General features: G+C 27.2%; 1 protein-coding gene and 1 long non-coding RNA gene across 2 annotated transcripts in view; one reads left to right on the top strand and one right to left on the bottom strand.

The window, feature by feature from the left end:
- Nucleotides 1-16100, top strand: part of LOC124500496 (uncharacterized) — a 28363-nt gene extending 12263 nt beyond the window's left edge. Inside the window, exons 5-7 of the mRNA XM_075730032.1 lie at nt 3988-4135; nt 14457-14712; nt 15810-16100. Of these exons, the coding sequence (XP_075586147.1) occupies nt 3988-4135; nt 14457-14712; nt 15810-15824 (419 nt within the window). The 3' untranslated portion in view covers nt 15825-16100. The remainder of the gene's footprint in view (nt 1-3987; nt 4136-14456; nt 14713-15809) is intronic.
- LOC142597446 (uncharacterized) lies at nt 7316-12051 on the bottom strand. Its single transcript, XR_012832174.1, has 2 exons — nt 8710-12051; nt 7316-8663 (listed from the first exon to the last, which is right to left on the bottom strand). It is a non-coding gene; the product is annotated as an uncharacterized LOC142597446 (long non-coding RNA).
- Nucleotides 16101-23129: the final 7029 nt, after the last annotated feature.

Below are 23129 nucleotides of genomic sequence, written 5' to 3'. Positions count from 1 at the left end.
AAAGTTAATCTTTTATTTTATTTTTTTTTTTTGACTTTAGCACCACCCATTTATAAATAACGATCCAATAATTTTCAATATCATCAAAACGACAATAATGAAAATAAAATTGAAAATTTTCATTCAAACTTGATTTCAATGAAAACACCTTACAGGAAAAAACAGTAGTCAGACCCAATCATATGATCAATAAATAATTCATTGTGATAGTTATTATTGCTTTATTTTGATCATTATCAAAAAAAAAAAATTCCGGAAGTAAAAAAATAATAAAGAAGAATTTTACTGTTATTTATATTTTTAAAAGTTTTCTCACAACTTAATATAACGATTCTGATGTACATTTCAATATTACATCATATAGCTTGTGTATCAATGTTGGTCACGTAGAATTGTAATATTGACGACTAGAAATGAAAAAGAAGGAAAAAAAATTAGCGAAAACAACAATCAATTCGAACGAATTCGGATATTGATATTGTAAGTTGGGTGTGTTAGTATGTGTAGAATCCTGTGGTAGGTGTGTGCAGTTAGTTTAAATGTACTCAATTATCGAATATAAATTGATTTCAATATCTATATAATAATGGGTTTTTTTGTTTAAATGTCCCACGTTTTTTTTTTGTAGTGAAAATATTAGTGACTGGTGTTGTTTTATTTTCGAAAAAAAAATTTCAAACAATAAAAATTATTTTCACGATTCAAATTAATTCTTTGTATGTTGTTGATGTGTGTGTTTATTTTTTCAAATACTTTTTTTTTCTTTGCCAATGAATTCGGTAAATGTGCTTTTCACTATTTCAACATTTCGCTAATACAGATCTAAAAATTTGCATTTAAAAACATGCTGCAGAATCATTGTTTTTTTTTGCATGAAATTATCATTAAATAATTGTGGTAAAAATTTTATTGGTTATTATTAGACGGTTGTTATTAACAGTATTCACACACACACACACACCCATCCCCTATTTAGAAAAAAAAAACAAAAATCATCATAATGTTTTTTTTTTCTCATTGTTTTTGTTGTTGTTTTTATTTCCAAAAACGACAATAAAAAAATGAAATAATAAAATACGGTGACAAATGGACCAAGGGCCAATGTTGTTGTTGTTGTTGTTGTTGTTTGAAACAATTTTTATTTCATTTGTTTGGAACATTGTTATATGTTTTGACGTGGTAACCAAAAATAAAAATGATGCTGTATTGTGTTTCGGTTCAACAAAAAACATTGCATACACACATGTTGACAATCATTCCAACGAATATGGTCTATATTTTTATTTTCCTATTTTATTTTGCTGTTGGATCCACGAACTATCGTTTTTTTCTTGTTGTTTCATTTTCATTTTTCAGCAACATAAATAACATTAATAATAATATGATGATGAAATACTAGTAATAATTGTGAGAAATGAAATGAAATGAGTTTTATTTCTTTTTCCAGTCAATTAATCAAAAAAAAAAAAAATTTTTTTTGCTTTTTGTTGATTTCATTCCCTTTTTTACTTTCTTTCTTGTTTGTTTATTGCTTGTTTAGGGTTTTTTTTCATCGTATATGTGTCGGGGTATGAGTGGTTGTGGATAAACAATTTTGAGACAATTTTTTTGTTGTTGTCTTTACTTTTTCTTTTGCTTTTCAATGGACAAAAATTATGATTTCCGGTGAAAAAAATAGCGACAAAAAAACCCGTTGAGAATCGTAATAGTTTCTTGTTTTAATCTTGGTTCTTGTCTCACTCTCTCCAAGGCCATTTTCATCTGGTTTAGGGTTCCATTTGGAACCTTTTTTCGCACACCAATTCTCTTATAGACGACAGTCTTGTTGTTTTTGTCGCTAAGGTCTTTAATTTTTCAGTTGATTTTTTTCCATTTTTACATTCAAGACTTTTTATTTTATTTTATTTTTATTTTTTTTTTTTTTGGCTACTGGTCAAGTATCGTTTCACAGAATATCATATGATATATGAGCTAAAGTCAGACATAGAAATTGAGAAAAAAAAATGGAAAATAATTGTTATATGTGTGTGTAATAATAAATTAATAAACAAAATGAATGAATGAACCCCATCTAAAGGACCTAGGATATGTTCCACTCGATTACTATTTACATTCATATGACCAATCATAGCATTATCATTTTTTTTTAATTCAATGGACGATCCAATTTCAATTTGGTTCATTTTGAAACTGGTCCATTCGGTTTTGTTGATTGTTATCGAATTTAATGATTTTGTGACGTTTTGTGTTTGTTTATAGCAAAATCATTGACTTTTCCACTATTCATTTTGTGTTTGCATTTTTTTTTTTTGATTCGTTGCCTTCAATAACTAGCAATCTGTTTTAAAGAGGCATCGAGAAATAATTTGGACGATTTTTTTTCGTTGAATTTTCTCACTTTAACACGATTGGAACACTTGAATTTCCAGTTTTTAGAGGTCCGAATTTTTTTTTATTCCATTGAAGTGTTACATTTAGTATGAATGGATGAATAACGATTACACAATTAAATATTGTTGAATAAATTAAAATTTTTTGTTTGTTTGTTTGATCGAGTATGAATATGTTGCAAATAACTGCTTTACAACCTCTTCTACTTTACCGTATTCTTTTTCAAAACAAACACTGACTAAGGCTACCATATTTTTTCCAAACAAAAGTCCGGACAATCCATTGATCAATGTTTCTCAACCATAGGATCACCATGAACAATCTAATCGTTACAAGATGATTACAGAAATTTCAGAACATGTCCGCACTAAAACGTATGGCAACCCTAACACAGACACATTGTTTTGTCATTTAAAAAAAAATTTGCTGTATTTCATCGAAAGAGAAAAAGAAAATGAGAAACAAAAAGATTACAAACAAATTCACAAATGAAACATGAATTGAATTCATTGAAAAAAGTAAAGTCATTTTTAAATGGGCAAAAACAAGTAAAAAAATTAAAGAATCCAAAATCGAAATGTTGAAATTGAGTTTCTCCCCTTCTCTCGCTCTCTTTCTCTCTTTTTTTTTTGATGAACATTTTGCTTTTCATTTTCTTTCGAAATTTGTTTTTGTTGTTTGACTGGAACAAAAATATGTTCCAAAGAATTCTTTGTTCACATTCAATATACAGGATATATTCTATGTTTTTGAGAAATTCTTCCTTTCTCTCTCTCTCTTTTTCTTTATTTCCGTTAGACTTTTTCTCTTCTCTAGTGGGCTCATTTGCATTTCTACATACATAACTTTTTTTCTTTATTCTTTCGATTTGTTTCTTATTATTATTATTATTATTATTTTTTATTTGCCCTTCTCTCAGAAAAAAATGGGAACAAAAAAAAAATTCTAACACATATTCTTTGATAGTTATTTTTTTTTTTTTTTTGAATTGTTTACGTTTGTTTATCGTTCAAAATCAATTCTTATTCGTTTTTTAGGAAATAAATGGATGGAAAATAAAGAGAAGAACAAAAAAAAACGGGAATTCTGTTTGTTTGTACATATATCCAATGGAAAATGTTTTATATTCTCTTGGCTAGACACTTAGCACACACATTCAAGTAAAAAATAGTTTTTATGCACGCGAATAAAGTTCACAAATAAAGAATCTTTACTCAAGAGAAAGAGACTAAATTCTTTGAAACCAGCTATTTTGTTCTACAATGTTGTTGTCGTCGTCGTCGTCGTCGTTGCCATTGTTGTTGGTGAATCGTTGGTCAAGTGGTTTTTTTTACTCGTTTAAATCGTATGAGAAAAAGTTTTTTTTTCGTATTTGAGAATTCGATGATTTTAGAAGAGAGAATTATGGAATTAAGAAAAGAAAAATATGATCATATCCACTGTGCATGTGTATCGACCACACACGAATTTATGTGAATTGGCAATTTTGTTTTGCCTTATATTTTTTTTTGTTCTTGATTTGCTTATAAATTGTAAATTTTCTTTTCTTTTTCTTTATTTTTGCAACATCACATCATTATCTTTTTTTTTCATTAGTAAATCCAACACATGTTAATATACAGCCACCAATTGGTTCCTATCTATCGGATGAATTGAAAACAGAAGTTGTATGCCGTTCATATGGTGCACGACCATTTTCTCTCATCACCTGGATATTAAATGGTGTTAATGTTACCGAATTAAGGTAAGTTTTGTTTTATTTTTAATTTTTCTTTATTTAATGAGTGTTTGAGTGCGTGTGTGTGTTATACACTTCAATAATGGCTGAATTATCTTAATTTTGTTTTTTTTTTTGCTCACTTACTTTGCTTTGATTGACTATGTGATTATGAATCTTCTCGGTGGTATTTCCTATAGATACCATTGTTTCGATTTTGAAATACATTTTCATTTTGTCTTACATCTTTCATCATCATTTCATTATCTTCGAATGTGGATATATTTTTTTCTATCATCATCACCATCATACAATTTTGTTGATGATGATCTTTTTTTTGAAGCTAAAAAAAGATAAAGATGTCCCAAGCGAATGCTGTTTTTTTGCTTAAATTTGGCCGTTTTTTCCCATCTTTTTTTTGTTTATTCATTTTTCTGTTGTCTCGTTCTTTGTCATTTATGAAAACGTGGAATGGAATTGAATGAGAATTGATCCATAGGGAAATGTATTTGCACCACACACGCCCATACCAATACATACTTATAGTAAAAACCGTTAAAAAAACGAATGAAATGAAGTGAACCAAAAATATAAACAGTAAAATCACATATATTGATTCTTATCATCATGATTTTTGTTTTTTTTTGGTATGAATCGACACACATTGAAATAATTGTCGAATGTCATTTTTCTTTGACCTCTATGTTCATTTTTCAGTAGAAAAAATATTAATAATATCAACATTTTAATTGTGAATATGAATATAATGATAATAAAGTGCAGTAAAGAAAAAATAGATTCTTCTTCTTGTTCATCTTTAACCTGAATGAAATTTTAAAAATCGAATGGGAAAAGTTTCTCTTTTCCAAAAATCGTCATCATTGAAAATTATCATCATAATGGATTCGAAATGTATTTCTCTCTCTCTCTCTCTCTCTCTCTGTGTGTGTTTCTTTTCATTTTATTCTCATTTTGTTGATTGACTTTATTTTTCTTGCTTTTTTTTGTTGAATTCTTGTACACATCTCATCATGAGCGGAAGAAAAAAGAATTCAAATGGAATTCACTCTTTACATGCATAATGACTGTATGTGTGTGTGTGTGTCACTTGATGTGAGCTACAAATTATAATGATAATGATGATGATGATTATTATTAGACAAAAAAAAGAAACATACAAAAAAAAACGGGTTAAATATTTTAATGACATTGTTGATTGTGACAAAGATGTAGTGTAGATTCATGAACCATACATGGATACTTGTGTGTAATAATAAAAAAAATAGAGAAAATGAATTCTTTACTGTTCTCTAAAAAAAAATTCTTATCTTTTTCCAACATTTTAATGTGGTCGGTGGGTTGATGAATCTTTTTTTTTCGATGCTTATTCTATTGTCTTGGCTGTCTATATATATTTTGTATGACTAAATTTTCTCTGTGTGTGTGTGTGTTTGTGTTACAAATGAACATTTTTTTTTTGTTTTGTTTGTTTGTTTTCAAAATTCAAATAAATCAATTTTACATAAATTCTAAGAATAAGAATAAAAAAAAATGAAAATTCCACAACGGTAACGATCCAAACTATTATCATCTTTTGTTTGATTTTATTTTTCGTTTTGTTCTTGATGATGATGATGATCATAATCATCACAATGATGATGATGGGTAATAGCGTAACAATTTAATAATGATTTTACATCTGGTGATGATGGGATGGGTTAACTATGCTGATTTGTTTTTTTTTTTCACACACAATTTTTTTGTTTTGTTTATCAACTGGCTAATGGTTTCTATTAGTTTAAATGAAGAATTTTTATTAGTTTATTATTGGCCAATACGAATTGTACATACACAACCATGGAATTTTTTTCTCTATTTTTACTCGAGAAAGAAAACGAAAAAAAAAATCAAATGAATATCAGTAAATGGAATCGACTTTTTTCTTCTCTCTCACTCTCTTTCTCTCTTATTCGAAATTTGGATTTTGGTCAAAACAAAATAAAAAAAATGGTTTTTTTTTGTTTGCTGTTCATGCTGCTGTCACTAGGGAGAATAAATGGTAAAAACCAAACCGTTGTGTGTGTGTGTTTGTTTGTTTGTGATTTTTTATGTGTTCAATATATTTTTTCCAAAAAAAAAAAAAAAACATTCAAAATCCATCAAAAATTTATGTGCGTGTGTTTGTATGTATGGATATAACATGTTTTCCATGAACAAATTAATGTATCGAAATATTGTATCAAATATCCTAATCATCATCAATGATAGAAAAAAAGTAGTGATTTCCATTTCAATTTTTTTTTTCGTATTCTGAAAAAAGATATACACAATTGTCATCACCATCATCATCATCATCATAATTTATTTGCATCACATAAATTTTGTCGTTGGTGCTGTGATTGTTGTTGTTGTTGTTGTCATTTTTTTCTGACCATTTCTTTCAGTCATACATGAATTGTACATTGGTTTTGTTGTTGTTGTTGTTTTAAGTTTTTTTTTCTACATTTCCGAAAGATATTATTTCTTTTTATTTTTATTTTGCCATAGTTGTTGTTTTAAAAATAGTTATGATCAAATTGAATGTTGTTTAACTTTGATATTTCCACTGATCCACTGGTCATATGTTTTATTTATTTTTTTGTGGAGAAAAAAAAATCGATAATTATTATTTTGAATTGAATCAACCAAAAAAAAAAATCTGTTCAACGAACCAACCGAAACCAGAAATTCTCGCTGTCGTCGTTTTTGTTGTTTATTTTGTAAATTGAAAAAAAAACAGAAAAATTCCTCTAGCTTTTTTCTAAATAAAATTTTTTTTTTGTTTGAAAAAAAATCGAGAAATGAAATGTGGTTCTTTTTTGATGAAAAAAACCAATAACATATGTGTGTTTGTGCGTTTGGTGTGAACGATGTTAATTATCCAACCGTCTGATCAATGATTATTATTTTTTTGGTTTTCTTTTTCTCTTATATCTATAACCACAATAATTCTTGAATCAAACCAACAAAATCGATTCACTGTCAATGTGCGTGCATAGCATTTGATACTGGAATTTTCTTCTCTTTTTTTTGTCAATTTTTTTTCATTTAATGTCCTTTGGAACATTTTATTTTCATTTCTCATTTTGTTTCAATTGAATTTCATAGTTGCTGCTACTGCTTTTTGTTGTTGTCGATTGAATCAACATTTTGTTTCCAATTAATTGTAAATGTTCCATGTTTGACCAGTTGGCCCATTTATTGATTATATGGATGTGAATGTAGGAATAAACAATTTGACTTTCAATTTTTTTTTCTTCATTCACTGTAAGCTAAGCTTTTTTTCAATTTAAGCAATGTTTGATTGTGTGTTTGATGTGAATCGTTTATGTATGTCAACCAACCAACGTATGTTTTTTTTCGGGATTATTTTTTTTCTTCTCAATTTACTATTTCTATCATTGATTTGGAACAAACAAATCAATAATATTGACAGAATGAAATATTTGTTTATTTCAAAATGTCAAATGTTTATAGACAAAGACGTATGAGGTGTTAAGTATATCAACAACAACAACAACAACAACAAAAATTGTCCAAAAATACATTGATTGTTGATGACAGTGATATTAGATGGAAAAGAATAAAAAAAAAGCTAATTCAATTTGTCATCATCATTATCACGATGATTACAATGATTTTTATGTCAATTGTAATCAATTATTAGTTTTTTATTGTGTGTGTGTATGTGTATGTGTTCATTTCATTCGATTAGGGTTTTAGTTGTTGGTAGCAATTTGTTGTTGTCGATCACACAAAAAAAAAAATCTTTTGAAATAAATGTGAATCAATGTTGAGAATTTTGTTGTGCAAATTATTATTTTTTTTCGTTCAATTCTTGGTTGTTCGAAACGAGTAAACTCTCAGTTGTCTTAGTCTTTGGAAAATTGATTTTTTTTTTGCTCCATTTTTTTCCACAATTGTCACCAAGGCAATTCAGACAGAATTTTTTTTCTATTCTATGTGTATTATCGATGTTGATACGATGCGAGAAGAGACGGAAAAATTTTGGAAATTTTTTTTTGGATTCTTCATTGATAAATCTATCATATCGATATTGAATGATATGGAACGGTAACCGTTGGAATTATATTTTTACCGATTGAACCATAATAATCAAGTTTTGTTAATCATATAGGAAACGACAAAAGTGAAAAAAAAATCTAAAAAAAAATAAAATCAATCAATGAACCATTGTGTGTGTGTGTGTGTAGAGAAAATGTAACGACAAAGATCAAATCATGATCAATTGGTAATGCTAAAAATCTGATTACGAAAGGAAATTGATTCTTTCTGAACAAACATAAAATAAAAACAACTGATAACAAAAACAGTAACAAGGGAATATCATCATCTGTATGATGTTATATACAGTAAAGTGAATTGTCATCAATCGTTGTTGTTATCGATGAATTTTCGATTTCAAATCAAATCTTTGCACACATTTTTTACATTTATCGATACCTAGAAACGTTTTTTTTTTGTTCTGTTTTTTTTCCGGGTAATAATATTTACTCTACCTATTTATGTATATTTTTTAACAATAACGAAAATTTTCATACCATCCATATATATCATATACTAAAAAATGTTTGATGTATGATGATAAAGAAAACAAAAATGATCAAAAATTCAAAATGACAACTTTTCACCATCATCCCCTTGATGCACTTAGTCTGTACTTGTTTTTTTTTTCCAAAAAAGTAGCTTTACGTTGACGGATAATGAGCAAAAAAAAAAAATATTTTTGCAAAATGATGAAAACAAAATAAAAATTTACAGGAATTTTATTCAACAATTGCCGATGTAAACGATGATGATGAAAAAAACAAGAAAATTTTTCTATCAAATCCTCAGCGAATTCAAACAAATTCATATTTCATTTGCTCATCAGTTTATTTCAATTTTTCATCATTCATTCTCAACGGATACAATGATGATGAATATGATTTTTTTTTAACTCTTGATCCACGAGGATCATCATTCACAAATAATGGATTATGGAGATTGTTTTTGTTGTTGTTTATTTGGTTATTTATTTTATTTTTTTTTGAGTGGGACTGGCAATTTTTTCACTTCAATGTCACCCAAATAGTAAACGTATTTTTTTGTATCCAGTGAAACACCATACAAATGCTGAAACAAAACAAAAGACAGTTGAAATATTGATTCTGAATAAGTACAAAAGCGTAAAGGAAACGGGAAGAGAAAAGAAAAAAGTTTAGAATTCAATAAAGTTTTTTTTTATTTCGTATCTTCTTGAATACTTCGATGAAATAATGTTTATCCGCTGTATTCAATTTGAATTCTATTCTGCTCCATTTTTTTCATTTTTCTTCTCGTTTTTGCAACTTTTGAATTTCAAATTCTCTGGATCGTTTGTCGTCAATGATGATGATGATGATCTGTTATTAGCACAATTGACAACATCATTGAACAGAGTTGAGAATTTTTTTCTTCTTCAAAAAAAGATAAAAAAAATTGATTTTTTCAAACTTTTCTTTTTGTTGTTGTTGGCGACATATTTTTTTTCTCTCTAATGAATAAAAATTCAGCATTTTTTTATGAAATAAATAAGAAAAAATTTTTCATTCTTAGATCGGGAATTTTACTACCTGCCCCACGGGTATTCAGCAATACTCTTGTTAAAGAGTGTGGATCTGTATGAGAAAGCGGGAGAACCGAAGAATATTTGAATCGGTTTGGGTGAAGACAAAATTTGGCAAAAAAAAAAAATTGCAAATTTTCAGTTGCATTCATTTTCGGTTTTTTTTGCGTTAATGGCCAAAAATCGGAAATGAATAACTTATATGGAACAAAATTGGAACTTGTTGAACAATTTCAATCAAGAATGATTTCAATGACTTTGCAGTGATTCATTAAATGTATTTTTTAACTGGATGTTTGTAATTCTGAATAATTTAAACGCAGGAAAAAGGAATTATTTGCCATTTTTTTTTGTTGACCAAAGAATCAAATTGCTTTTTTGGCTATTCGATTCCGTACTAATTTTGTTTTCTCCTTTAGTTGAGTTTGCAACAAGACTGTTAATTTGTAAATTTTGGGTATTTGAATTTCTGGTTAATCATTTTTTTTTCTGTTGATTGTGAAAAAATAGATCTGCTTTGCTTTCTTGTTTTCGTTGATGATGTTGATGTTAATTCATTACGAATTGAAAAATTCGAACAACATGGATTTACTTTGACTAATTAAGTTTTGCTAATTTTTTTTCTACCATTTTAAATGCATTTTCCAACTAGTACACATAATAATGATGATTATGTGACGACAATCAATTGAAACAGGCAAAAAAAAAATTGTCAAACATCATTTTGGTTTTTTATTCCTCAAATTGCCAGATTTCACTTTTTTTTCTATTCTTACACTATCGTATGTCACGCAATATAATTTAGTGTGTATGTGTGTTCCAATTGGAACAACAACAAAAATAAAAAAAATATTCTAGAAATGAAAAAAACAACTGGTGTGGCCAGAGGTATTTCACCAACGATTTTCTTTTTCTTTTTTTTTTGTTCCGATTCATTATCCATTACTTAATGGAAAAGAAATTCAACTTTTATTTCTGTATTTGTCATTTTTCGAATGATGATTTGTACCATGTTAAAAGCTGAATTTTTAAAAACAAAAAAAAACATTCTTAATCCCAGAATAAGAGGAAAAAAACACTTAACTACCATCAGAAACATTTAAATGGTGAAAATTCTCAACATAAAAAAATAGAAAATTTTATGGTCCAAATTTAATGTTTCCCATGATTATTGATTGTTATTATGACGATGTTATATTAGACATTGAGCAATTTGTTTGCATTTTGTATTAAGAAAAAAAATCTTGAATCTCAATTTGAAATTTTAATATCAATATGGGCAATAACGATAATAATGTGGTTCAATGATCAAATAATGATGATGATGATGATGATGATGATGGCTAAGATGGCTGGTACTAGCTATATGGTATGTACCCAATCCCACTACTATATTCTACGAAATGTTGGAATATTGAAATTGAAAATGATATCCAAAAAAAACAATGTGAAAATTGATTTTTATTTTGTTTTGCATTCCCATTTGCATCAAATATGCAATTCATATGTGAGAATGTGTGCTTTTGGTGTTGTTCTATTTTCGTCTAAAATATATATGAAAACAATCATCTTTATGAACAAAATGAAAAAAACAAAATGAGAAACGAAAACAAAACAAAAAAAAACAATCATAATTGCAAGTGAACAACACACAGAGCTCATAACTATTGTTGTTGTTGTTTCGGTGATGCCAATAAAATTCAAATCGTTTTTTTTTTAGTTTGCCCGTATCACCACATCACCATTTTTTCTCGTAGAATCTTTATCAATGTATGATTGAAGGAAAAATGAATATATATCACAATAAACCAACCAAACATCAACGACAATGTTGATTGAACAAAAAAAATGCGATAATGGAACAATAAAGTATTCGGAATCGATAAAATGTTTGGCAAATTATTACATTACACAAATATTATACACAGGAAATCAATGCAGAAACCAAAAAAAAACATCATGAAAATGAATAGTGAAAATGTGATTTGTTTCGTTTTTCCAGGTTTAAAATTGAACAAATTTTAGATTTTTTTTTCGACGGAAATATAAATAGCGAATAATAATAGTTTTGGTAATTTTAAATTCAGTTTTTTTTCATTAAACATTTCACAGAGAACCTTAAAGTTCAAATTTCAATTAAATTTTTTTTCCCGATCATCAATCAATATTGAAATTGTTTTTCAATTTTAATCAAATCGATTGCCATTATTTAGTATTGAGAGAAAAAAAATCAATTTTTTTCTTTGCAATGTATTGATTAATGACATTGTCCATGAATTCTGGACTAAATAAGAAAACAAAATTTGTACCCATTTAAACATTTAAAAAAAAAATTTCTGTTTCTGTCATTTTTTCCCACAGAAAAACAAAAACAAAGCAAAACAAAATAAGAATGTAAATAATGATTTCCATTATTTTCTTTAGGAAAAATATGATTTTTCTTTTTTGTTGTTTGTTTCATTTGTAAAATGTTGGCTTCACTACTGAAATTCATTTGCCTTCCATTATTATATTATATATTATTATTATTATCTGTATCGGTGTTGTATATATATGGTGTTTGAATGATGATCAAAAATTGATCTATTCATTCGATAAAGTGCAACCTAACCTAATGTTGCACACCTAAATAAAATATTTTTATTCTAACGGAAATGATTAACGGAAACATGTGGTCATGTATCAATGTAAGTTGAAAATCAATAGTAGTCAACACTATTCATTTATTTTCCTATCTATTTCTATGATGATGATGATGATGATGATGATGAACATATAGAAAGTTTAAAAGAGAATGAACAAAAAAAAAATTTTTAGGAAATCGACTTACATAATCTATAAATGAATCCTAATAATAATAATCATCATCATTATTTTTATCGTTGACAATATATCGTTAAATGTATTTGCATCACACATACACACACACACATATACACTTCAAAATTGGTTCGATTTTCAATCGTTTTAATATCATCTTCAATACAAGCAAAGAAATAGAAAGAAAAAAATGACTTAGTATACCCAGCCCAAAACCATAATAAGCTAAAAGAGAATAAATCTACCATTCATACAATGTTTTGAATAAATTGTTCAAACAAATAGAAAAAAAATGAGCTAAAACATAAACCAAGAACCATTTACCACAATTGTGGGAAAACAAAAAAAAGGGAAAAAAAAATTGTGAGTGTGTATATATGTACCAATATTTGTTATTGTTGTTATTGTTGTTTTTTTTTCCTGACCATTTAACTTGTCGTCATCAACCATCATCATCTTTTTTTATTCTGGACCCTGGAGCCTTGTTTTTTATGTTTTTTTGTTGTTGTTTGCATTAAAATTTATCCATTTTATCCTCATCGGTGTGTGTGTGTGTGTGTGTTGCTCATTCATTTTGTTTTTTTTTCTAGTTTTTCATGTTTACGTTTGGTTTTTTTTCTCATTTTTTTTTTAGTTTCCCATCGAATGTGGTGCACACTGTGCGAACATTTTCAATTTCATAAATAATAAATTGAATACGATTTATTATTTCATTTTCTTTTTTTTTCCAGTCATTGTTTTCGTTTTTGTTTTGTTCAAAATTTTTGTTGCTTTTTATTTGGAATAACAAAAAAAAAAAAAAAAAAAATCTAAAATAAAAATAAAATGATAAAAAATTAGCTAGTTGTTTTTTTTCATTTTGAAAAACTTTTAAAATATTTTTCTTTCTTTTTTTTGTTGACTATCTATGATTATCGTGATAGCGGCGGTTTACCTCTTTTCATGTGTATGTTTGTGTGTGTGTGTGTATAATGAAACCAAAAAAAAAAAAAAAAAAAAAAATAAATAAATAATCAGAAAAAAAAGAAACCAGATTGAATCATGAAGCTAAAAATAGTATCCATTCATTGTCTATGTCAAAAATGTTTTACTTTTTGTTTAGTTATCAAATGTCAAAGTCAAAATTTCTAGATTTATATTTTTGTTGTTTTTTTTCTGCTATTTTAGTTTGACAAAATCATTGAAAACAATGATGAACTTGACAATAACATTCACCTAAAAAAATGTGTGTGTGTGGGTGTGTGTGGTTCACAATTTATTGACTGTTTGTGGGTGGGTGGATTGTTAATTGTGTATCTCTGTGTGTGTGTTTTATAATTTGATTTCCTTCTTTATTCTTTGCTCTCATTATCTATCATATCATAAAATTGCTTACCGAGTGACTAAAAAAAAAAAAAAATTCTACTACTCTAAGCAATTTTTCTAGCAGTTGTCTAATTCACTCACTCACTCACTTTCATTCTTTATGTTTTTTATCGAATTGAACGAATTGTAATTGTTTCAATGAGATGAGATGAGATAAGAGCTGCAGAGGAAAAAAAGGCTATCGTTTTGTTTTTATTTTTTTTTTTTCGCCTGGCTAACAATGCCTGAAATGTATTCAATCAATGAAAAAAAAATTGTTGTTGTTATTGTTGATTGTCTTGGGAAATGGTTGTGTGTGTGTGTGTGTGTTTGTGCGTGGGTGGGTGGACGGGTATGAGTTTTTCAATTTTTTTTTGTTTTGTTTTATAATTGATTGGATTACTTTTTTTTGAAAGCAACCATCATATTAGATGAATGATCGAGATTTATATATCAAAAGAATAATTTAATTGATTATCGAATTTTTTTTCATTTTCTTTTTTTCTTTGCCATCAAATTATTATTATTCTTTAATAGTGATTATGATTTTGAAATGAATTACACTGAAAGTGTATTACGTTTCAAACCACAATGGACACAGGATCAAAAACGGCTAACATGTTTATCATATAATCCGATAATCATTACAGATAATGATCATTTACAATCATTGATTGATTATTATAATGTAACCGAATTGGAAACATCAAAACGAAATGATGGCCAAAATGATGATGATGATGATGATGATATAGGCCACTATCATGGGATTCAATCATATTGGATATTAAATGTAAGTTGATTTCATTTTTTTTATATATATATGAAGAAAAGAAGAATTTGAATTTTTTTAATTATTTTGAAAAAAAAACAACATCAACAAACCAAACCACTGTTTATTCATGCTTTATTTTTTTCCCTAAATAATAACATCCACATTAGATGCAGAATAAACGATTTTATTTTTGTTTTTCAGCTAGAGTTTATTTTGATGATGATGATGATGAATATTTTTCGTAATTATAACATCTTTAATGATATAGTAATTATATATAATAACAGAATAAACAAACAAACAACAAAAGAAAAATTAAAAATAAACGATTTTGGCAAAAAATGAAAACATCATTTGCCACGAACCAAAAAAAAAAAAAAAAAATCAAAAAGTTTATTCATTTAATTTCAACATCATCATCATCATCATCATCATTTTTTTTGTTGTAACTATACATGATGTACGTGGATATGTGTGCCATTATTTGGCTAATTGCATAGTTTTTTTTTTTTATTTGTTTCTTTCTTGCTTTTGGTTTTTTTTTCTGCACAAAATATATTGCAATAACAATATGAAATCAGTGAACTGAAACTTGATACTTTTTGGCTAGAAAAAAAACCATTCCATTGTAATAGATATCTATCATTGTTATTCTATTTTTTTTTTCGCTGTCCATTACGTTCTGATGAATGTTTGTTGTTTGTTATTCGAAATAATAACAACAATAATAAATTTTTTTTTTCATTTTCCATTGTAAAACTTTTTGTTTAAGATTTTTATTTTGAAAAAAAAATTCATGAATAGGAATAATTGACAGGTAAATTATTCTTTAATTTTTTTTTTTGTTTACATTCAGTTAGAAACATTTACATGTACACGTCATACACGCGCTCGCGCACACACGCACACACACACACATAAATTACGATGTCGAAATAAAATGTCTAGGATATAATTATAACTTTGATTGTTGTTTCTAATCAAACACAGAATTTGATTTGAACTTTTTTTTTTGAAAGAATTTACAAAATCACCCAGTTCATTCACATTGATTGATCGAAAAATTCAAAATTTCTTTTGTTTTTTTCTTTTCCGCCACTATTTTGTGAATATAGATACACCAAAACTAAAATTAATGGCTCGAATTGAACAACAACAACAACAGCAACGATCATTAAACAATGATGAATCACATAATTATCAATTGTATGATGAAATTATTAGCCAAATTATTATTGCCGATCAACAAATATCAAGTCATTCATCGACAAATCATAGACAGATCAATCAGCTACACACAATGGAAGGTCAAAATATAACAATGGATTGTCTGTTTCGAGCAAAACCAAACGCTACAGTAATACGTTGGTCACATAATCATGATGAAATATGGCAAGAAAAATCTGGTTAGTACAATCATCAATCAAAAATAAAGGATTTTATTTGATAAAAAATTCATAAATCACAAATAAAAAAATCTTGGTTTTTCTTTTTTGTTTTCAATCAATCTTTCACTCATCCATATACAATGATGAACCACAGGAATTGAAATTGAACGTAATCGATTACGTATAATCAATGCACAAGCTCAAATTCATTCTGGCCTTTATCGTTGTATTGTATTCAATTCTGAAGGACGTGGCCTAAGTAATGAGATTAAGATTTTTGTTGATTGTAAGTATTCATATATTAATGAATTCATCAAGTAAATGTTATAGTAAGTAAGGAATGAACCAAAATAAAACTGGCAAACAAATGACTAAATTATTATATAGAACCCATCATCATCATCATCAAGGATGATGAAATTTAAAAACTTTATTTCAACTTGAACGAATGAAAATTTTTCTAACCGAAAACTTAAATTACAATTCGTTTTCTTTCACCGTCTTCTGTGTGTGAGTATGTTTTTAACGAATCTGATGATGATGATGATGATGATGATGATGATGATAACATCGATCATCATTGCAAAAGTAGAAAAATGTGAAAAGGAAAAAAAAAAGATTTTCAAAATTCTAAATCGAGCTTTGATGAGTGATGAATTTTTTTTTTTATTTATTCTCTCCATGTTTATGTAATACTTTCATTTTGCATGCATCATATAAACATGTAAAATGTTATGAAAATGATCATGATAATTATGACAAACGAAAAAAAAATTTAGAAAAAAAAACACCAGAAACCAACAAAAACACGGTGAGAAAAATGAAAATTTCAGTTCAACAAATTGAACGTGACTTGGTTGATTGATTATGGATATTGTTAAAAATATATATCAACAATAATTGACTTTGTCATTTTTTTCCCTTTTTGTAGAGAATAATTTTCAAAATAAATTATCATTTTTTGTTTTCATTGAAACAATGACAAAGTTTTTTTTTCTATCTGGACAACATTCATTCGCAAAAATTACTATTCCCATTTTAGTATTGGTCAACATCATCATCATCATCATCTGGGCGTAAAATATTTTTTTTTTTTTTAGGAAAAAAATAGACCAAAATTAAAATGAAACATTAACTACTTTTTTATTCAAAGAAAAAAAGAAAAGAAAAAAAATTCTAAAATTTAAAAGAAAAACAAAACAAAAAATTGAAAAATTCATCCCCATTCTAGTTGGCTCATTTAAAATGGGTCATTCATTTAAAGCTATTTTTTTTCTCTCTCTCTCTCTTGCTCCTTTGCTCACTATCTCAATCCTTGGTTTCTTTTTTTTTGTTTGGTACTTACAAATTTCATTTGGTGGGACTATGTGTAGGAAATAAAATGAATAAAATTTTGCCAATTTTAATAAGAATTGAAATAAAAATGAAAAAAAGGAGAGAGAGAATTCAACGATAAGAAGTTAATTTATTATTCATCATTTGTCTTATACTATGAAATAGTAGTCGTTTAGAGAAGTAACTTACAAACCTAACAATTCTTGAACAAAAAAAAAAAAAAAAAAAAAATGAAAAAAAAACATTTGACATTCAAATACTATCGAAAACTGCAACCACACACACACACAGCATTTACATTTTGAAATCGATGAATTTTTTTCAAGTTTTTTTTGTGACTAATAACAAAGAAAAGAAGAATATTCCACTTGAAAACGATTATTCTCTTCATAATAATTTTTTTGCTGTTGGTTAAACAAATGAATGTAGTGCGAAAAAAAATCGATAAAATTCTTTAAGAAATTTTTTTTTACATTTTTTAAATAAATTGTTTAAAATTTTTTCTTAAAAATAAATTACATTTAACATACAGATGCACCACATTGTTCATCGATGATAATGGATTCAAATGATGGATCAACAATGATGACAATGAACAATCAAATTATTCGTCATGTTCATCGAGGTCAAGCAGTAAATCTATCATGTCCAATTGATATATCATCATTGATGATCATTGATCATCATCAATCATTATTATTATCCAACAAAAATAATAATAATAATATTAAAGATCAATTGAATGATGAATTTGAAATTGTATGGACTTTAAATGGTCAACATAGTGAATATTTTATCAAATCTAATGTGAATCACTTGATATATCGTTCATCATCATCATCATCATCATTATCGAAAAAAAGTGATAAAAAAAATCTATTTATAAATAGTGATAATCAACAACAACAACAACAACGAATAATATTGGTGAATAATGCAGTGTTGGTGATTAAAAATGATACGAATATTATCGATAATGTTGGCCACATTCAATGTTGGTTAAGAAATAAAAATCATTCAAACAACAGTAGTAGTAGTACAAAAAGTAATTTACTACCAATAGTGCCACCTACAAGACCATGTGAATTTGAAATACGATTATTTGTATCACAAGATAAAAATGATACGAATAGATCGATTTCATCATCATTGTTTTCCAATGATGATGATGATCGATTTCGTGAATTGATTGAAAATCGTCAACAACAATATGAATATCATTCATCAAATCATCATTGTCAATTATCAACGAAAATACGTTCAAATAGTAATAATCATGCATCGGAAAAAAGCAAAATTATCGTTATCAGAATTGAATGTCATATTCTAGGTATGTGGTGTTTTTTCTTTCGAATTTCTATCACTTTTAATCTGACTAAACAAAGAATTTCAATATTTAATTTCCCGTTATTGGAACGTTTACAAAATCAAGTTTTTTTTCAATTATTTCCAATTTTGGAACTTTTTGACACTAATTACATACATACACACACGCGCAATGATGTTGTTTGTTTGTGGTTTCTCTGTTTCGATTCAAAAATCTTCCATTAAATTTGAATTGAATTTATTGCCATTACAATGTGTGTGTGGGTGGGTGTTTGTATTGTGAATCAATCAATTTTCGGCAATATTTTTTTCCATTTCATTTCATTTCATTAATTGTAAATATTGACATAAACAGCCCAATTGTTAATCGATACAATCGTGAATCAATCTGATGAAAAATCTGATTCAAAATAACAAATTATATAAACGTACGAATTAATAATACTAATAGCTAATAATAACTGTTTGATTGAATGCACAAATTCTAAAAACTTTATATTCCTTCTACTTTATTTGTGATCATGGTTCATTCGGCGGTTCCATTACGATAACAAAGAATTTTTTTTTTAAGTGTGCATATCTCAATATTCATTTCGTATGTTTTTTTGTTTGTTTGTTTGTTGAAAAATTGATCTTTCCTTTTCACAATATCCAATATATGCATTATTTGGACACACACAGACACACAAATGTTCTTGTTTCATTTTTCAAAGTTTTCTATTTTTTTTTGGATTGGATTTTTTTTTTGTTTATGGAACAAATAGTGAAATATAATGGGCAGCAGCCATTATGAATGAATGTGTTGAACATGTAAAATACATTTTATATATTCGTCATTGGTTTTTTTTCCTGTGGATTCGATTTTCTTATTTATTTATTCTATGTTACCATTCTGAATTCAATTGTTGACAACCGATGATTGAAGATAAGAAGCTATTCGCATTTTTTTTTTTTTTGGTTGAACATATCTACTCTATTATTCGGGTTTTTTTTCCATAACAAAACAAAACAAAATATTGACTTGAATAAGATGTTTGTTTGTGTTGTTTGTATGTGAATCATAAATTCTCGAGTAAATTCTCCTTTTCTTTGATGTTTTCCTTTTTTCTTTTCTTTCATTCGCTTTTTCTCTCGGTTGTTCATCATCATCATCATCATCATCCATTGACATTTTACAATGCGACCAAAAAAATAAGAATGAGACCAACAAAAAAAATACACACACTTTTCATTTTGATTTGAATTCATCATCATCATCATTGATTTATCATAGATTTTATTATCATCATCATCATGATCATAATCATACATTCACCACATTTATGTGGTGATGGTGGTAACAATTCTTGGGTTTTTTTTTCTGAGATTCAAGATTTTTTTTCACTTCTTCAATATTCTGTCATGTCATTGAATCTTATTTTTTTTCTATTTTCATTGGTTTCAGTTCCAAAGCATCACGAATAAATAGATAGGCCACACACATAAAAAAAAATTGAAAGAACAAAATCCGAATGAAAAAAGAACTGAATGGAATTGAAAAGAAAAAAAATGGTGGATACATTAGCCGGATATTTATTTTTCTCTTTCTCTTTCTCATTCACTCTATATATCTAGTTCGTTTTGATGAATTTTTTGAAGCGCAAAAAAAGTCAAACTTTTTTTTTGTCACAGTTCACATTCTCAGTGATTCATAGTGTTTGTTTTTCACCAACCCAACAACACCAAGGCATCCAAGGCAACATCGTCACCATGATCATCATCAAGAGATTTTCGCTACAATGATTTTATATTTTTTTTTATTTTTTTTTACGAATTGCACAAGTGGCCTAAAATTTTCATATAAATCTACTACTATTTATGCATTATCAACGCCAAAACAATCATTAATTGTCATTGACTTAAGAAGAAATGATCAAAACAGAACAAAAAAAACACTAAATAAATAAATATGAAGATGAAGATTTTCCATAAATCAAATCAAATGTTTTTTTTTCTTTATATCTATATAAGAAAAGAGATGTAATGTAATTTTTTTCCATACGATGACCGAGATAAAATTTTTTTGTGATTTTTTTTCTCTTTACAATTCTGATTGGCCATTGTTGCTTATTTTCGTGCCATCATCATCATCATTATGTCAATAATAATGATGAATTGCGTGTGTCCAGCACAACAGAAAAAGAATAAAATCAAATCAAATAATTAATAAACGGCAAAAAAAATCGTGGCTAAATTCAATGGTCAATTGGTTTCTTCTTCTTTCGCTCTAGTATTATGTAATCAAATGACAAAGATAGGCTATTTTCCATGATGGTCATTATTCGTAGATTGAAAAATTCTTGTTTTTTTTTCGTTTCAATTTCCATTTTCTGATGTTTTTCTCGTTAATCCAAAACGTTTTGATTTTTTTTTTTTTTTTGATTGTCGAAACCATATGATCGTATTCGAAATAAGACAATAAAATGATAAAGTTTCATTCATATACCTTTATAAATTCTGGATAAATTTTCAGAACACAGCAGTAGACAACTAAAAAAAAATCGAATTCAATTCAATTCAATTCGTACGCGCATCGAATCATCAACAAGGTTCAAGTGAAAAAAAAATGAATTTATCAATTTTTTTTCTCACTTTATGTTTGTGGGTGTGAATAAAAAAAAGAAGAAAAAAAATATTCATCGTTTTCATTTCATTTGATTTCGTTTTCACTATATATATATTATATCGTGAATACATACATTTCGTTTTGAAATTGGAATAACAATAACAATAACAACAACAACAACAACAACAGAAGTAGAAAAAAAAATTTCAATTTGATTTGTTCGATTCATCGTCATTGACAATTGAATTGAATTTTTTTTTTTTTTTTTTGGTAAAATTCAATTTTTCTCTCTTGTTCAGAATTCGTAAATGAAAAGAATAATAATAATAACAAAAGTTTAAACAGCTGCATACTGCTGCTTCTGCTGAACCCGACTCGAACAAAAAAAATTTTCATCATATACTCTTTATTTAAATGGATGAATGGATGGATGGATGGATATGGTTGTCGAATGTGGATAAAAGAAAAAATAAAAATAAAAATCGATACAAATTAGACACAAGCACTAAACATCCATCGAGCATCGAACAACGGGTTGTATCAATTGGAACAATAATTTGTCCATACAGTAAGCTTGTCGTATTTCTTTGTTTAAGATTGAAAATGTTCCGGAAAAATTCTTCACATGGTAGATGTAAAAATTTTTCTCGGTAAAAAAGTTTTTTTTATTTAGTGTTCGTTAAATTATATTCTGTAGAATGCTGGTTATTCTTTATGGCTTTTCAATCTTTTTTTGGGGGGGTTTTTTCCATCCATTTATCCAGTTTTGTTGCGGTATTTGTAGAAAAAATTAACCAAAAACAGTTGTTGGGATCATTATTCGAAACTGGAAAATAGACTGGACATAACAACAAAAATTACGGATAAACGTCTTATTTTATGCCTCGAGGGTCTGACTTTATTCGATTTATTTTTTCTTCCTCACGTTATTTCGTGTTTCCAGTCGTGTCGATGATGAGTAAAAATATTGCATAACCATGGACCTTGATGATCCAATGAATTCAAGTGAAATTGAACATTTTATAACATTCGAAGTCTTACAATCATCATTGATCATCCCATATACCCACCACACACAGATGACGATCGAAATTCGCAAATTCTTCAGAATATTCTTCAGTGGAAACATGTTCAATGATGTTAAACTTTACAATTATCATAAAATGGTTCCATGAAAATGAAATGAACCAGAAAAATAAAACAGAAAAACGATCAAAACAATGACTACTGGCTGTACGTTTAAATATTTTTTGTTTTTGTTGTTGCTTTTCATTGTTGTTTTGATCAGTTTTTTATGACAAAAATTCAGAAAAGATTCAAATAATGGATTCAGGAACTTTATCTTTTTGTTCTCATTCCGACGATATGAATTGAACATTTGTTTGAATGGAGAGAAAAAAAATGAACACTTTTTTATAATACAAATTTAAGATATTTTTTTTTGAATGAAATTCGATATGAGGATCCAGACAATAACGACGATGACATTGAACACACATCTAAGCAGTGGGGACAAACAAAATGAATGTGAAATGAATTTTAAAATCATAGAATCCATTCTGTTTCCATTGTGATTGAATCTAAAAGTGAGAAAGAAATGTTTTTTTGAATTATATGGCTGTCGAATGTTGCAAATTACCATTATTATGTATGATGCAAACCAATATTCTGAAATATTTTGTTACAAATTCTTGAATTTCATTCATCAATAATATATTCCAATTTTATTTTTGATATTTTTCTTCTTCCGGTGCCCGTTTTCCTTTTGATAATAATCAGCA

The sequence above is a fragment of the Dermatophagoides farinae genome, chromosome 4 (genome assembly GCF_024713945.1).
Source record: "Dermatophagoides farinae isolate YC_2012a chromosome 4, ASM2471394v1, whole genome shotgun sequence".
Classification (NCBI taxonomy): Eukaryota; Metazoa; Arthropoda; class Arachnida; order Sarcoptiformes; family Pyroglyphidae; genus Dermatophagoides; species Dermatophagoides farinae.
This window is presented reverse-complemented; position numbering and strand designations above follow the sequence as displayed.